Source organism: Cupressus sempervirens, chromosome 10, assembly GCF_028749045.1.
Source record: "Cupressus sempervirens isolate cs-2001-9-10 chromosome 10, ASM2874904v1, whole genome shotgun sequence".
NCBI lineage: Eukaryota > Viridiplantae > Streptophyta > Pinopsida > Cupressales > Cupressaceae > Cupressus > Cupressus sempervirens.
The window spans coordinates 571,183,498-571,202,867 of record NC_143127.1 but is presented as its reverse complement, the minus strand read 5'-3'; the positions used below and the strand labels follow the sequence as shown (position 1 = coordinate 571,202,867).

The 19,370-nt window shown below is 36.8% G+C and overlaps 1 protein-coding gene across 1 annotated transcript in view; it reads left to right on the top strand.

The window, feature by feature from the left end:
* LOC149535165 (uncharacterized) overlaps nt 1-10,450 on the top strand; it is a 79,464-nt gene extending 69,014 nt beyond the window's left edge. Inside the window, exon 10 of the mRNA XM_089803759.1 lies at nt 10,081-10,450. Within this exon, the coding sequence (XP_089659885.1) occupies nt 10,081-10,191 (111 nt within the window). The 3' untranslated portion in view covers nt 10,192-10,450. The remainder of the gene's footprint in view (nt 1-10,080) is intronic.
* The last annotated feature ends 8,920 nt before the right edge of the window (nt 10,451-19,370 follow it).

Genomic DNA, 19,370 nt, shown 5'->3' with positions numbered 1-19,370 from the left:
TATACCAGCATTATCATTTTGTAATCCATGTAAATGCCAAAAGTCTTGGCCATATTTCATGAACATTGTATTAGAAATTTCATTGCAAATTAAGAAGATAATAGTTGCTGGTGTCATTTAAGCAATTTAATATCATTATTTATTAGCTAGTTAGTTTGTACACCAACTGTTTGTAAAAATGCCAGTTGGCTGTAGGTGTACATTTCTCATGCTTAGATCATATATATGCACTAAATATTGTCAAAATTAGTAGCACACTCATGGTAGGCCATTGTGTAGTCCATTTGGAGTCTTCTAGCACAAGTTTTTCATTGATGCAAATTGAAAAAGAGTCATTTAAAGCCAGCTGAAATACTATATCAGTCATACGTCCCTTGCATGTGAATTGTTTGATGAAATTCCTTGAGCTTTCATCAGCATTTTTGAGAGCAGATTTGAGGTGGCTTATTACAGTGGTATCAGAGCTTGCTTGCAAAGTGTTTGATGAAATGTCAAAGAACTGAAGTATAAAGATGTTTGGTGTTTGAAGAAGTTATAACCTATTGGGGTTATTACAGTTTAATACAGCAACAACATCGATTTATTATAACATGGTATCTGAGAAGGTCGACAAGATTTAATAAAACTTGGCGGATTTTCTAAGAAAAAATTTGATTTGGAATTTGTTTTAAAAATTTGGTTTTCAATGTTTAGTAATAAAAATCATTAGAGGTATTTTATGGAACTTTTGTGGTTTGTCTTTGAGGATTTTTGTTGGAAATCACAAGCTTTTGGTTAAGGGTTTTGATTTAGCAGTAGAAGTCTCTTACTTTTTAGGTTGCATGTGCTTGCATATTTGTTGTATGTATTTGCATGTGCTGGTTTACCATGCGAAGTCTCTTGTTTTGCCACCCTTAAAATTTTCTAATGGATTTTCATAAATTTTTCCCTTGACAATTTTCCAGTGTTACCCTAGCATGGGGGTGCGGCGGTGCGGGGGGATGTCGGGACGAGTTTCAGGTGCGGGGAAAAAATAGCCTCAATTTGAGGATGGCGCAGGTTCGACGGTGGGGGAGTGGAGGGGGGGTGTGGGAGCGGGAGAGGAGGGGGAGTGGGGGGAGGGGGTTGCATAGTATATATATAATATATATGACTGAAAATGCTAATTATTAAATGATACTTCAATATATTATATAACATTAACATACCAAATATAGTTGAATACAATGAATAGAGAAAATTGAAATGTGATTCACAAACCATAAGTTCAAACTTGAAACTTCATAACCATTACCAATGACTATTTAACATATTAACTTAGTTCAAGATGCAAGATTCAAAATTCATTGTTCAAATATGATTCTATGAATATCATATATCATAAAGATGCTCATGATGACAATGAGTTGAATAGCATGAAACAGTGAAATAATAATAATGTATCATAGCCATATCAAAGTGAGTACCCAGGAAGCACCCCGCGAGCACCCGAGAAGCACCCGCGCACCTGAGCACTCGGGAAGCACTCAAGCATCGTGTCCCCCCCGGGTGCTCAACTGGTGCGGTGGCGGAAAAACTCCCGGCAGCGGTACTCGGGTGCGTGACGCACCCGCACCAAGTGCTTATGTGCACTGGGTGTGCCGGAGTTTTGACCTGGGCGCGCGCTGCAATTTTCTAATGGGTTTTCATAATTTTTTCTCTTGAATTTTTTTTTTTTGATTTTGTAATTCACAAAGTTGTGTGGGATTCCTTTGTGGATTTATAATTTTTTTCTCAAAAATTATCTGGTGGGTTTTACCATTTTACTTTCTCCTAAAAAAATGAAGCTTTGTATTGTTTGGTTTCACCTCAAAAATTGTGTTTAGTTTTTCCTATTTCTCTCCTAAAAATTGTGCCTTTTTGTAGTTTGTTTTGGGGCATCATGCTCATTTGCAAATCTTGGAGGGTTTGTTGATTTTTCCTCAAACTCATGCTTGCTATTCTCAATGTTTGTCTTTAAAGAGAGCAAATTTGTTTTAGATTACGGTAAAAGCAAGTTTTGAAGGGACCTGAAACCTTTTACAAAAAACTAAAGATAAACAATAAAGCGCCACCAGGTTTTACAAGGACCTGAAACCTAAAGTTCAAAAAAAAAAAAACTAGGTTTTACAGGGACTTGAATTCAAAAGTGTAAACCATAAAAAACGACCAGGTTTTACAAGAACCTTGAGCCTAGAGTTTAAATAAGTTGGAGAGCAGCTTCGTTATCCAATGTCACGTTAGATATTTTATGATGATTTCTAGTTAGATGTTTTGCATATTTTGGGAGGGTTAGTGACAGACTTATCTCAGTGGCAGGCTTGTCTTTTGTTGCAAAGCATTGTGAAGAAAGGGATACCCTTTCTTGTTTGCTTTTGGGTGGATTTTGGTTTCTTGGTCAATTACATTTTGCTGATCCAGGGAGGGTCTCAACAACATCAAAATATTTTGAAGAATTTGTGACCAAAAGACAACAGTTAGACAATGACCATTAAGGGAGGGTATTATAATATTACAATGTTTCTATAATGGTCATCTTAGTTAGTCTTTAGTTTTTAGGTAGTTTCTATTTTCATCTTTAATTCATGATTGATTCTTTTGGAAACATCATCTTTGTAAATCCATATAAGGAGTTTTCATCTCCTCTTTTTAATACAACTATAACAACATCAATTTGTCATAACATGGGCATGGACTACATATAAAGGTACTAGGTAAGGCCTACTGTGGAGTAATGATCGGAGCTCTGTACATGATTTCACTAATGTATATTTATTTTATCGGGTATAATGATGATCGCTGTCACTTTGTCTTACATGGTTCCTTCCTCGTCTTTCACTAGCTGACTAGGATGACATGCAATAATTGAAAGACTTTTCTCATGTTAACTCACCAACTTGTCTGAATGCCTTCGATGTTCTGAGTTCGCTAGATGGATCCTCTACATAGAATCACACATGTCATTCATCCATTTTCTCATGATACTTGAATCTCAGTATCTGTTGTTTCAGTATCAAATTTCAATACTATTAATACTACTGGTGTAATTTTCCCACACTGTGTTGCCGCGTATAAATGATGTTCAATATTATCGCTGTATATACGTTCTTGCTGCTATATCAGTTATCTTAACCTTGCATCCTTATTGGCTTCAACAATGATGTCGCAAGTTCCATTTTTTTGCTTGATATTCTCAGTCTTTAAACTGATCAGGTCTGTCGTTGTTATGAACATACTGATACAATAATGATACACATAATGTTTTCTTTCAATAATAAGCTGTAATTCAAGGTTATCACCGTATATCGTCTATACATATTTTTCAGTGAACTCCACTATTGCTGCTGTATTTTGATTGCCACGTTGATTCTTAGCCTGTGGTTAAGTATTGATTCAGTCCTCAATAAGAGCAAAGTTTATCTATCCTTCAATGGCTCTGTGTCAAAAACATATACTGTTATTGCTGCTGCTCAAACTCTTCTCAAATATGCTGACTGGAATGAATTTACATGTCACCAAACATTGATTGTCGATATATATATATCTTTGACTGCTTATTAGATTTGTATCAGTCATCCTTCTCTAGCGGAATCACAACATCCTTTGCTTTGTCTAGTGCATCCTCTAGTTTGTGTCCATGTATGGCTCCATTTTGCTAGCTGTATATTTTATTTGTCTTCAATCAGGATGAACTTGATATGTTTAATATTTCCACCTTTTTCTCTTTATGAATTGATCAATTTTCTTCAACTACATATGCTGCTTGTGTGATTTTTATTTCAATTGCACTTCATTGTATATACTATATATCAATGAATTTTATATATGTTTCTTTAAGAATAATCAGTAAGTCATTTTACTTTGACATCAATGACAATACTTCCATCACCCTTTTGGGATTCGTGACATGGCTTAACCACCTCTTGTGTTATTTAAGTCTAATGGTTGTGTCGGGCATTGACAAGTTGATCTTTTGGTGCAACAACCACCCTAGCTTGTAACAAATTTATGTGCTAGGATTACTCTAGCAGTGGATGAAAACTCACTAGTGGTAACCACTCTTCTACTAGAGCATATCGCTTGTGAATGGACAAGTACAAAGAATTCATTGTTTATCAAAACCTCAGTCGCAGCATTCGGTGAATTTCATCAATGAAATTCGAATTTTGCCAAACATTAAATTTCTTTTGAAATTCGTTGAAGTTTAGTATATTTTTTGTATGGAATAATAGGTCACGCTTTTCCATTTAAATAGAAATTTTTTGAGTACATTTTCCAGAGTTTTTCAGCACATTTTCTTCAAAAAATGCGGCTCTCCACTCACAACTTAGTCTACAAAGATGTATTCCGACTTTGCAAATTTGTTTTGCATCTCTTGCTCTCTTTTCATCCTGATGATGGATCACATAGTGTGATTTGAAACATTGATGGTAAAAATCTTTACACAATTGAATCCAAAAACAAATCAATATTATGCAATGGATTGTGGAAATTTGATCTCTTTAATTTGCAAATTTGGACAGATCAGCATCTTAGCAAAACAGAAAAAAATGACTTCTTAGTGGACTAAGGCTGGTGATGCTGCTCTAGAGGTGACCCTGCTCCTAATGCAGATGCCACATTCGTCTGCGAAGACCAGATAGACGCCGCACCATTCTGTGAAGACCAGATAGACCTGCATATCAATATGTTACCTCCCATTCCATTAAGATTTATTAGTTGTAGTAGAGTACGTTTAAACTTTAGTTTATATTTCTTATTTATACTTCATAAAATTTAAAATCTAAAGCCAGATTACAGTTAATATATTATAGTTTTTATTTATTTATATATTTATAAAATTAAAAAAAAATCAAATTATTTCAAAATGTCGATATATTTAAAATTTCAAGTATTATATTGAATTAATTATATATTGCTATATCAAAATAAATCAAATATAATTAATAATAAATTTCATACTATTATTGTATTCTGAATTATTAATTTATTACAAATCTATTTAAGAATCTAATACTATTATGATGATTTGTTGAATATATTACTTGTTTTTAAAAATTTATTTAATTTGATAATTATATAAGGCAAACTTAATCTGATTTTTTTCCCAAACTTCTGTCCTTGTTGAACTCCATTCAAATTTTGTGGCTGCCTGACTCAAATTTGAATTCGAACCTTGTGACTTAGATCAAAACTATGGCTACTTTTGGATGACAGAACATACAATCTAATTTACTGATTTGACCTCCTGGAGGTTGGATGCAGAAGCGGATGCAGACGTGTGCTAGAGGCCGATGGGTGTGATGTGGGTGCCATTCGGATTCCACTCAAAGGCACTCAGATGCGTTCGGATGCCTCTGAATGGCATCCAGATGGCACTCGGGAGGATCCACAGGCTTCCTTGCCCAAAAAAGAAAGACAAACATTTTTTAATATGTGACGTGGTTCTATTAGGCTTAAATCATGAGTAAAATGAGTAAAATAATTAAACAAATGTAATGAAAGATAAGAGCGATACAATAGATTTGAACAACAATGAGACATTGATGCCTTAGAGAAACTCTTTGTGGGTGAAAACTTCAACCAAAAAATACTATATGCAGAGTGCTTAAAAATGGCTTACAAAACTGATTCCACAGCTCCTTTTGAATTGCAATCGGATTCTTTTGGGCTGCTGTCTAGGGATTTTGCATCGAAACAAAATACTTGAATACTTATCTGATTTCTTTGCATACACGTAGTATACACACACACACACACATGCATCTGCACCCCCCCTAAAACAAAAAAAAAAATCCCGCATCCGAATTGTATCCGCTTCGGAATCTGCATCCGAATTGGTATCTTAGCATATAATAGTTGTTCTTTTCAATTGTGGAAGTTACAATGTACAATTATTTTCCCTTGCTTGTTTAGACCATGCTTTCTGCCTTCTATATGTTGCTGATGCTAGAGTACTCTAGGAGCTATAATTGAAGAACCTCTTGGAAATTTGAAATTAGATAGTTGCTTGTTCATTTCATATTCTATTTTTACAGTCATCAATGCTAGTGAAATTTTTCATTTTAACGAGGAGGCTTGAGCAGTACAACTTTTTCTTGATGATACAACATATAATTGCTCTTTTGGTGGATTTTACAACATACAATTATTTTCCCTTGCTTGTTAAAAACATGCCTTCTGCCTTTTAGAATTACTGCTCATGCTAGAGTACTTCCCGAGTTATAATAGAACCCTTTGGAAATTGGATGCTGGAAAGTGTCTTGTTCATTTCATATTCCATTTTATATGGTCGTTAATACTAGTGAAATTTATTGTTTTAAGGAGAAGTTTGTAGGACAAAAGTTCTATGGTTGAGTATTATCTTATACTAGTAAATGTGTTTTGAAACATAGTATAATTTAATAAATATATATTTTAAGTTGAAATGATGTCTGTAAATACTAAATATGTATTTTTCAGTTTTCCAATGTACTTCACTTTGAATTTGTTCTAATCAATTTAGTAGGGAAAGAGCCCGAACCCAAAATACAGCAAAGACGTAAAAGAAGGGGAGGAACTCACAAGCCATGAGACCACCAAAAAACCAAAGAGGGTGAGACCCTTATAAAAGGTTTTCAATGGAACAACCAACCAATGACACATAGGGGCTTGACCCCACTATAAATTACATGTGAAGAATAGAGGGGTTTCAGAAAGAACCTAAAACCTTCACACAATAAAAAACCCCACCATTGGAAACAAAACAACCTAGAAATCTAAACACTAACAATGGGTTTAAAAAAGCTTCCTGCAACACTATAGGGACCCCTTTTAACTAAGATAATCTTAGTGAAGGAAAGAGGCCACAACCTTGAAAGAACTACCAGGCTTTGGAAGGCACCTTGGAACCTTTTACTATAGAACCCTCTTTTAAACAACAAGTTCATATAATTGAAGAGGGGCAAAAAAGTGCAAGCTAAAAGATGGTAAGGAAAACCAGCTATCAACCCATCTAGGACAAGCCTGATAAGTCCATTTTCATAAGATTGAATAGTAGGTTATAGCAAGTCTCTCACAACTTTCTTGGGAATTTTGGAAGACCTTCCAAAAACCATCCACAACAACTAGCCAGATCATCCCACTAGAAAGGCCCTCAACAAGACTCCACTCTACCTCAATAATATAGGGCCCCACCTAAATAGGAATAGTTGAGAGAGGGGAAATACAATAGCCATGAACCTGGCCCATCACAAAACAGATAGAGAAAGGAGCCCTAGAAAGATCTTCAGACCTCAGACAACCATGGCTGCCAAACAGCAAATTGGGGCCTCACACAAGGATGACTACCAAAACTCTACGGGAAAACATGCAACCCACATATCATTCTCAACAAAAACATTGGAATGTAGTTAAATGGATTCTCAGATATTTGAAAGGTACATCCAGTAAGTGTTTACACTTTGGGGGCTCTACTATTGATTTACTGTGCTATGTTGACTCAGATTTGGTAGGAGATATTGATACCAGGTAGAGTACTACATGTTATGTATTTACTGTTGGTGGGGCAGTAGTGAGTTGGGTTTCTCGATTACAGAAGGTTAATGCTTTATCCACTACAAAGGCAGAGTATGTTGCTGCTACAGAGGCAACCAAGGAGATGATATGGCTTCATTTTTTCATGGAAGAATTGGGACACCCACAGAGGGATAATTATTTGTTCAGAAATAGTCAGAGTGCCATTCATCTTGCAAAGAATTCAGCTCTGCATTCAAAGACAAAACATATATAGTTGTGGTACCGTTTCATTCGGTTGGTTTTGGATGATGGATAGTTAAAGATGGAGAAGATACATACAGATGATAATCCAGCGGATATGTTTACAAAGGTAGTGATAAGGGAGAAGCTGGACTCTTCAGCTTCGGTTGGTCTTCTAGACTGAATAGAATAAAATAACAACAGAGTCTAGGGTGGTTTGATATTCCAGTGGGAGCTATAGGTTTAGCAGTGCTATCATCAGTCTCCAAGTGGGAGGTTATTTATTGTGGAGCTTGATTAGTCTCCAAGTGGGAGATTGTTGTGATGTGGAGCCTAATTAGACTCGGAGGTTTATTTGGCACAGTTCTTCTCCCCATATTATTTCTACGGGGGTTTGGGGGCAGCGCCCCAGGTGCGCTCCTTGTCGCAGTATAGGGCGGGGTTGAGGGGCAACACCCCCGTGGCGGTTTTTGGGGGAAGTGCCCCTGAAGCCAAAAATGACCTTATATTGTAAAAGGCGTCGGCTGCTATTTTTTCTATTGGACGACTTATTCTATCCCTAATTTTGTAAGCGGAAAAAACTTGTATAAAAAGGCTTAGGGTTAGGGATTTCATAATATAATGTGTGATGCAAAAATTGGTTCTTGCAGTGGTATTGAGTTGTAAGAGATTATGGATTGTAATTAGGTTGTAATCACTAGATAATAATAATATTGGGCTTTCTGTTTGTGGATGTAGCCTAGGGATTGGGTGAACCTCGTTAAATCTTGGTGTCTTGTGTTCTCTTATGTGTGATCTATTAATTTTTGATATTGGTTATATTTACATGTAATTGTTATTTCTATGTGAGGTTAATCCTAACACTCAGACAACCATGGCTTCCAGACAGCAAATTGGGGCCTCACACAAGGATGACTATTAAAATTCTACGGGAAAACCCATAACCCACATATCATTCTCAACAAAAACACTAGGAACCACTGCTTTTGGAAGGCACTTAGAAACCTTGAAAGAAAAATAGTCAGCTAACAACACTAGCCACAACCCTCTAGCACCATGCAGCTCACCTACAACAAAGAGTCAATGTAGCATAGGAGACCAAAGAAAACAAAGAGAAGGGAAGCAAACCATCTCATCCCATCTTCTATAATTGCAACAACAGTTGGAGGAGGAAGAGATTTGGGGGAAGTGGTACTAAAAGAAACCACATCCCTGAGTGAGCCAAGCCAAACCAAAACCCACAAAACCAGCTTTTGCTCCTCCAACGTAGGGCTTAGCCAAAGGATCAACCCCACACCCACCCACTAGAGAAGAGAGAGCAGAACACCTGTCTGTCAAAGAGGAGAGAGGTAAGCCATGATCCTCAAAATAGCCCCCTTCAATAGGCACACCTCGAGTCAATTTTGCCTCGAAACCCTCAAGACAGCCCATGCCCAAAATAGATGATAAGTTGCTGAGAAAACCCAACAAGACAAACTGCCAGGCCCAAACTATGCAAGGGCGGTAAAGAAAGCCCATCCATAAAACAAGCACAACCCAGTCATCCTTTGAAGCAAAACCTCCATCAAATTCCATAGAGATCATCTTATGCATAGGAAAAGAGCAGAAAAAGTAAAAGGAAGGCACCAAGAAGCTGTTGCCAAACCACGAGTTCCTTCTTGACACAACACCCTCAAAATGGGCTCCAGCGAAGGGGAAGCCCCAACAAACCCTCACAGAACATCCAACCAAGAGCAGGGCAGACAAAATCAACTCCTGCCAAGCTGAGCACAAAAAGGATTGGCTTCAAATCCGCAGAGAACCATATCCAACAGAGACGCAGATTCCAAAACTGCCTATATCACTAGGTGCAAAATGAATCACCACTGGAGAGGAGTAATAAACATCAAAGCCTGGCACCCCACGGAACCCGAAGAGAGAGAGAAAGAAGCAGGGAACTCAACAACCAAAGGCTCTGCCTCCAAAACCTCCACCCCAAGCCCCCCAAAAGTGGCAAGTGTATGAGCCACAGACTCTTCTGCACCCTCAGAGCCCTCATCTCCCCAAGCTTCATCAGCATCTCCCTCTTTCTGAGCAGCTGTAACACCAAATGAAACGCTAATGCTTCCTTGCTCCCGCTGTCCATTCTTCACCTAGAATGCATTACATATGATATAATGAAAATGTTTTTATCTAATTGAAATTCATTTCATGATTAGTCTGGATGAGAAATTTTATGAACAACTGATTATTACTGTCTTCCAATATGATAAAAGTGAAAAATAGGTAGTTTGTAATCCACATTTGAAATATGTGTATTTAGTAACTCAAGTTTTGAAGAATATGCTGGTGTATGGTTTTTGACAGGCTACAGTATCAGAAATATGGTTTGTAGAAGAGCTAGATATCTTAGCCCTTGCTTTAAATGGGAGGATGAAGACACGTAGGTTTCCTCTCTCATGTTCCAGCTCCTCATGATGCAGCTGTGACTAGTACAAGAGCTGTTTATCCAATGTGCATGTTGATGGATTAAGTTTTTAATAGTAGCAGCTTCTGTATTACTTTCAGAAAATGTCAATAGGCTGCACTCACTAGGACTGATTCTTTTGAATAGTGAGTTGCTAGGAAATGAATAGGATGAATTAATATTTCAAGCCAATATTTGGGGCATGAACTGGAGCTTGTTATTATTTTATTAAATATTCCTCTAGAATGGAAAAATATCTTATCTTCTTAATTTGTTTCATTTTTTTTTTTTGAGTCCAATTTTTATGGTAAAGTGGCATCAAAATTAGCCTTGAGAGATTAACACAAAATGCATAACTAGAAAGAAGAAGAAGAGGCCAACAGGGACGGACTGTTGTGAAGCAGGAATTACTTTTATGAGTCAGAAATGTTCACACTGATTTTAGGGAAATGTGGTATTTTCATATATATTTTTCTCTGACTTGAGATCTTTCATTCACAGGCGTATAATTACTTTAATTTAATTTTTTATTTAGTGGCATCGGTCCAGATCTATTTTAGCACAGGTATGATATGCACCAAGAGGTATTCTTAGAAATTGAGCACTAATCCATATGATGTCTTTTGGACATTTCTGTGTAGATATCAGATCCACTTCAAGATGGTTATGTTCTCATTATAAAATAAGCTAACCTTTGTCATTGTAATAGTGGCTTGAAGTTAATCATAGGTTGCATTGTCATATCCATCAATTTCTAGTTATAAGTTGTGTGTATTAAATACCAGTTGTCAGTGTATTCTATGCATCCTCCCTCCCATTACTTTCACTAAAAGTCATGCCTACTAAATTAAGATATGGATTTAGAGCTAATCAGCTACCCTAAGAGGGACACTACGTTTTCTTCAAATGTACAATTAAAAAGCCATTGTGATAGTGTTTCAAAACTGGCATCAATTAAGTGCCTGGAGCCATACCTTACTGCACAGAATAACAATACATAAATTGAAGGCTAGTGTGAAGCCTAAAGTCACAAGCACACTATATCAAGCTTAATAATCCGTTTCTTCCTTATGTTAGCGCAGTCTGAGGTTTGTTGAACCTTTTCTCAGTGAAAGCATTCTTGAGTAGCCCAATCCAAAGATCATTAGGAGTTTCAATGACATATGACCTACAAATACATTTATCACAAAATACAACAAAAAACTTGTTCGACATAATTGGTCATGACAATGAGATAGTAGAACCATCTCTTACAAATTTTGATTCTAAGAGATTAAAATAAATGTCCTGTGTATAATGAGAATGGCTAAGAGTTTTTTTTTTTGAGTAATAGTAGCAAAAGACCTAACAATAACAAGGGAAAAAATGAACCAAGTCCAAGTTTCATGATTTTTCATATGACCCAGCTCCTCTATAACTAGGTTCAATTAATCTATTATGCAGGCTTGACATCTGGCTAGTTCACCCGCAAGAAGCCCATTGTGTAATGTCCCCCTCTTAAGCACTGTCAATTTGGAGACCGTTAGCCTATTTGGCAGGTTCTTGTAGGCTCAATCCAGTATATATGGGGTTAGGAGAATCATGATGACTGCTCAATCCAGTATATATGGCAATGAATAGTGTTGCATTGAGCTCAGTAAGTTGAGAGTTGCATTAGGACCTTTTCTGGAGTTTGATCAATTCGTCTATTTTTACTACTTTTTGAATCATAGCTGGGATTCATTGTGCAAGATCTCAATTTATATCTTCAGCGAGTTAGGAAATAGGGAAGATTTTGAGCAGAGGTTTTATTGCAGATCTATTTCCTTATTTACCGGCTTCTCCTTTACCAAGCTTGGTTGTACCATTTGTGCTAGGCTGGAAGACTTGGAAGGCTTGGAGTTCCATTTTGGAGGTGTTTCTACTGTTTTTGGGGATCCCTAGGGTTTGATATCAGTTGTGTGCTCAATTTGTGAACAACGGAGTGGCATCCAAGGTAGAGTTTCCAAGGTGATATATTTATTGCAAAATGAGACTTGTAAGCATTCAAATCAGATGGGTAATGTCTAATACATAGCTCCTGGACTCTCCAAGTCCTGGTCAGTTCCAAGTCGAGTCACCTTGGCCGAGTCCTAGTGACTTGTGACTGTCCAGAAACTCAGCCTAGGCAAAACTCCCAAGAAACTTGGTTTTTGCCAAGTCTTGCCAAGTTTTTGCTGTCTTGTCGATTTTTCGCTGTCCTGAGTTGAGTCAGCCTTGCTGAGCCCGAGTCTGGGAGCTATGCTGATATTTCATTGTAATGTAGTTTCACTATTTGGGTATCAAAATGTTTGATGATATATTGTGCTTTCCGTTTCGTAAATAATTCTGAAAGTAGCTGGTTGTGAGCACTTCTGAATTCTGTTTTGAAGAGTTATTTTATTTAACTTATCGCTGCAAACAAGATATTGCACCTCTCTCTACTTCAAAACAAATTCAAATCAGAAAAAAACAACCACCGTGTGCATAATGGTATTAGAATGGTTATCCTGCCATCCTGAAGGATTTAGAATGATTAAACCTTGACTTGGTTGGGTTTGAGCATCACGTTTCACACATCACTAGAACAACCACGTGAACAAAATCCAAACCTAATGGTAAGAGAACAGAGAGCTGAAAATATGGGTGAAAGAGAAGGGGAATGTAGACACTGGTTAGAGGACAAGAGGTTGAAGATAAATGTGTCAAGGAAACAAATTTGTTTCACCCAGTTGATTGAGATTATTGCTCTTCAATTTGGAGTCAACAACAACAACAATGGTGCGGACATGGGGGTGTAATGAACATCATGGAGGTAATAATGATTAGAGGGACAACTCAACAAACAAAAAACTGCAAATCAACATATGAGAACAGTTGGTTCCAAGCTCAAAGGTTCAACATAGATTCAACTTAGGTTGACAATGAGCCTAGAGCAACTGATTTGCAAAATCAATTTATGTTGGATTAGAAGAGGAGAACTAGAATCTCAAGTCATAATGCCTCTCAAAGAATACATGGACCTCAAACTCAAGCATATACTTTGTGTTAGTGGAAGGACATATTAATGATTTGTAGAAAAGGTTGGGAAACTAACCCTTATTAGGATGGGTCAAGGAAGACTTAACTAGATCTTGGGAGAAAAAGGTGGACACTTTTTCAGCTCAATCTCGTGTTAATAGATAAAGCTATAAAATATATGAGTGATGGCATCATTGGATGATCTCACTATGGGACATGATCATATCACTTCATATTCTGAGTTAGTGGAGAGGCTTATTGATAGATTCAAAAAAGAGCATCTAGAGCAATATTTTAAGGAGTTGGCTCATTTGAAGCAATGGGATTCAATGGATGCTTATGCAGTTGATTTTCAGAGGTTGTCAGTGTTTGTTACACATATTTTAGAGACGAGACTTGGTTACATATATTTCAGAGAGGAGACTTATGGCCTACCATAACATTTCAGACTCAATGTGCAGACATGGGGGTGTAATGAACATCATGGAGGTAATAATGATTAGAGGGACAACTCAACAAACAAAAAACTGCAAATCAACATATGAGAACAGTTGGTTCCAAGCTCAAAGGTTCAACATAGATTCAACTTAGGTTGACAATGAGCCTAGAGCAACTGATTTGCAAAATCAATTTATGTTGGATTAGAAGAGGAGAACTAGAATCTCAAGTCATAATGCCTCTCAAAGAATACATGGACCTCAAACTCAAGCATATACTTTGTGTTAGTGGAAGGACATATTAATGATTTGTAGAAAAGGTTGGGAAACTAACCCTTATTAGGATGGGTCAAGGAAGACTTAACTAGATCTTGGGAGAAAAAGGTGGACACTTTTTCAGCTCAATCTCGTGTTAATAGATAAAGCTATAAAATATATGAGTGATGGCATCATTGGATGGTCTCACTATGGGACATGATCATATCACTTCATATTCTGAGTTAGCGGAGAGGCTTATTGATAGATTCAAAAAAGAGCATCTAGAGCAATATTTTAAGGAGTTGGCTCATTTGAAGCAATGGGATTCAATGGATGCTTATGCAGTTGATTTTCAGAGGTTGTCAGTGTTTGTTACACATATTTTAGAGACGAGACTTGGTTACATATATTTCAGAGAGGAGACTTATGGCCTACCATAACATTTGAGACTCAATGTGCGGACATGGTGGTGTAATGAACATCATGGAGGTAATAATGATTAGAGGGACAACTCAACAAACAAAAAACTGCAAATCAACATATGAGAACAGTTGGTTCCAAGCTCAAAGGTTCAACATAGATTCAACTTAGGTTGACAATGAGCCTAGAGCAACTGATTTGCAAAATCAATTTATGTTGGATTAGAAGAGGAGAACTAGAATCTCAAGTCATAATGCCTCTCAAAGAATACATGGACCTCAAACTCAAGCATATACTTTGTGTTAGTGGAAGTACATATTAATGATTTGTAGAAAAGGTTGGGAAACTAACCCTTATTAGGATGGGTCAAGGAAGACTTAACTAGATCTTGGGAGAAAAAGGTGGACACTTTTTCAGCTCAATCTCGTGTTAATAGATAAAGCTATAAAATATATGAGTGATGGCATCATTGGATGGTCTCACTATGGGACATGATCATATCACTTCATATTCTGAGTTAGCGGAGAGGCTTATTGATAGATTCAAAAAAGAGCATCTAGAGCAATATTTTAAGGAGTTGGCTCATTTGAAGCAATGGGATTCAATGGATGCTTATGCAGTTGATTTTCAGAGGTTGTCAGTGTTTGTTACACATATTTTAGAGACGAGACTTGGTTACATATATTTCAGAGAGGAGACTTATGGCCTACCATAACATTTGAGACTCAATCCATCTACCTTACGAGGAGCCATTAAAAAGGCCAATGTCATGAAAAGTTCCACTTCTAGGAGCAAATTTTAGTCCAAGTGATTTACACAATGGAGAGAAAAAGATTAAGAACAATATTATAAAGAATCAGACCAAACAATAAATGAGCTAATCAATTAGATAGAGTCATTTAAATAAACTCCTAAAGAAAAAAATATGCTTTCATTGCAGGGAGCCATGTGATCCATCTCATATATGTAATTTTAAGGCAAAGGCAAAAGATAGAATAATTTTTAGTAGTTGGATTAGTCTAAAAAATATCAGATAAATGATCTTAGTCAAAGAGTACTAAGGAAGAATGCTCATCAGAAGAGGAATAAATTAGTGGGGGGATTGTTTCCCATTTCTCTAGTTCTGTGAAAGTGGTAACATTTAAGGTCAGAGGTGTTCTATAGGGGCAACTCTCATTGATACTTGTGCTACTGGTAAGATTCCATTGATGAGGGTTGTTAGAGTGGAGTTGCCCTTGCACCAAAAGACCATTCTATCAATGCTTGATACAACCACTCAACTTATAGCACAAAGGAGGCGGTTAAGCCCTTGTCATGAATTCCGAGGGGAGCGTTGAACAAATTTCCAACAATCTCCCCCTCAGTGTTACTTGAGGGTCTGAGGATTCAAACCTGTGACCAAGCTCTGATACCACTTGTTAGAGTGGGGTTGTCGTTGCACCGAAAGACCGATCTATCAATGCCCGATACAACCACTCAACTTATAGTACAAAGGAGGTGGTTAGGCCCTTGTCACGAATCTTGAGGGGAGCGCTGATCAAATTTCCAACAAGGGCATGGTGGAGAGTAGAGGATTTTAGGAAAAAAAAACACAAAGGCTTCAAGGTGATGATAGGGACTATTGGCTAACTCTCTATTCTCATGAATGTGGTAAAATTTAAGGTGAGGTGTTCTTTAGGGGCAACTCTCATTGATACTTGTACTACACGTAAAATTTCATTGATGAGGCAATGTGGAGAGGAGAGGAATTTAGTCCACAAGAACACATGCTTCAAGGTGATGGTAGTAGATGGATATAAGCTCACTTGTGCTCAATAGGATTTCTAATTTGAGAAGACAATTATATGAGTATGAGTTGAATTGTGGTGAAGATAGGGGACATTGATGTGGTTTTAGGGATGCATTGGATGTAAATAATTGTGGAGTTCACTTTAATTATAGAACATGGAGACGAAGTTTGTCAAATGGGAAGAAAATAGTACTTAGAGGCATGTCAAATAGTATCTTTTTAGTAGAATTGAAAGGCTTATTAGACATCTATAGGTGGAGTTCGCAACAAATTGTCTTATATTGTGCACCAACTGCATAACAACCATAGATCAATCATCATGGATAACATGATGACACATGGATAACATAGATCAATTATCCCTGTAATAGAAGATCTTTACTATACATATGCCTAAGCATCATACAATTGTTTTGAGAATAATTCTCTTATATTAAAGATAGTGTATAAAAAAGGAATACATTATAAGGAGATATTGCTCCAATTCAAAATCAAACTTGATCACGAAGAGTCCAGACATATTAGAAAACAAGAGACATGACCAGAGAAGTTTCAATGGCATTGGGCCTACATATAAATTTATCACAAAATACAACAAAATTTTTTTTCGACATAATTGGTCATTGCAATGAGATTGTACAACCATCTCTTACAAATTCTGATTCTAAGAGATTAAAATGAATGTATAGTGAGAATGGCTAAGAGTTTTCTTTTTTGAGTAATAGTAGCAAAAGAACTAACAATAACAAGGGAAGACATAAACCAAGTCTTTACGTTTCATGATTTTTCATATGACCCACTGCCCAACTCCTTTATAACTTGGTTCAATTAATCTATTATATAGGCTTGACATTTGGCTAGTTCACTCGCAAGAAGCCCATTGTGTAATGTCCCCCTCCTAAGCACTATCAGTTTGGAGACTGTTAGCCTATTTAGCAAGTTCTTGTAGGCTCAATCCAGTATATATGGGGTTAGGGGACTCATGATGACTCATGATGACTGCTCAATCTAGTATATATGGCAATGAATAGTGTTGCACTGAGCTTAGTCAATTGAAAGTTGCATCAAGATCTTTTTTGGAATGGATTTGTTCAATTCGTCTATTTTTACTACTTTTCGAATCATAGTTGGGATACATTGTGCAAGATCTCAATTTATATCTTCAATGAGTTAATATGGAAGATTTTGGGAAGACAAAGGAGCAGATTGTAGAGGTTTTATTGTAGATCTATTTCCTTATTTACTGGCTCCTCCTTAACCAAGCTGGGTTGTACCATTTGTGTTGGGCTGGAAGACTTGGAAGGCTTGGGGTCCCATTTTGGAGGCGATTCTATTGTTTTTGGGGTTTTCTAGGGTTTGATATTAGTTGTGTGCTCAATTTGTGAACAAAGGAGTGGCATCCAAGGTACAGTTTCCAAGGTGGTGTTTTTATTGCAAAATGAGACTTGTAAGCATTCAAATCAAATGGGTAATGTCTAATACATACCTCCTGGACTCTTCAAGTCCTGGTCAATTCCAAGTCGAGTCACCTTGGCCGAGTCCTAGTGACTTGTGACTGTCCAGAAACTCAGCCTAGGCAAAACTCCCAAGAAACTTAGTTTTTGCCAAGTCTTGCCAAGTTTTTGTTTTCTTTTGGATTTTTCATTGTCCTAAGTTGAGTCTGCCTTGTTGAGCCCAAGTTTGGGAGCTATGTTGATATTTCATTGTAATGTAGTTTCACTATTTGGGTATCAAAAAGTTTGATGATATATTGTGCTTTCAGTTTCTTAAATAATTCTGAAATTAGCTCATTGTGAGCACGCTTGATTTTTTTTTTTGAAGAGTTATTTTATTTAACTTATCGTTGCAAACAAGATATTGTACCTCTCTCTACTTCAAAACAAATTCAAATCAGAAAAACTAACTACTGTGTGTATTAGAGTGGTTATCCTACCATCCTGAAGGGTTTAGAATGATTAAACCTTGACTTGTTTGGGTTTGAGAATCACATTTCACACATCACTAGAACACCCACGTGAACAAGTCTTATCCAAACCTAATGGTAAGAGAATAGAGAGCTGAAAATATGGGTGAAAGAGAAGGGAATGTAGACGCTGGTTAGAGGATGAGGTTGAAGATAAATGTGACAAGCAAAAAAATTTGTTTTACCCAATTGATTGAGATTGTCGCTCTTCAATTTGGAGTCAACAACAACAACAATGGTGTGAACATGGGGGTGTAATGAATATCATGGAGATAATAATGGTTAGAGGGACAACACAACAAAGAAATTATTGCAAATCAACATATGAGAACAATTGGTTCCAAGCTCAAAGGTTCAATGTAGATTCAACTTAGGTTGACAATGAACCTAGAGTGACTGATTTGCAAAATCAATTTATGTTGGATTAGAAGATGGAGAACTAGAAGCTCAAGTCACAATACCTCTCAAAGAATACATGGACCTCAAACTCAAGCATATACCTTGTGTTGGTGGAAGGACACACATTAATGATTTGTAGAAAAGGTTGGGAAGCTAACCCTTATTAGGATGGGGCAAGGAAGACTTTAGCTAGATCTTGGGAGAAAAAGGTGGACACTTTTTCACCTCAATCCCATGTTAATAGATAAAGCTATCAAATATATGAGTGATGGCATCATTGGATGACCACTATGGGACATGATCATATCACTTCATATTCTGAGTCTGCGGGTAGGCTTATGGATAGATTGGATGAAGAGGTTATAGAGCAATATTTTAAGGAGTTGGCTCATTTGAAACAATGTGATTCAATGGATGCTTATGCAGTTGATTTTCAGAGGTTGTTAGTGTTGGTTACACATATTTCAGAGAGGAGACTGGGTTACATATATTTTAGAGAGGAGAATTATTATTATGTTTATGGATGGACTACCATAACATTTGAGACTCAATCCATCTACCGTACGAGGAGCCATTAAAAAGGCCAGTATCATGGAAAGCTCCACTCCTAGGAGCAAATTTCAGTCCAAGTTATTCACACATTGGAGAGAAAAAGATTAGGAACAATTAAATAAAGAATCAAATCAAACAATAAATGAGCTAATCAATTGGATAGTCATCTAAATAAATTTGTAGAGAAAAAAAAATGCTTTCATTGCAGGGAGCCGTGACCAATCTCATATATGCAATTTTAAGGCAAAGGCAAAAGATAGAATAATTTTTAGTAGTTGGATTAGTCTAAAAAATATTAGATAAATGATCTTAATCAAAGAGTACTAAGGAAGAATGCTCATCGGAAGAGGAATA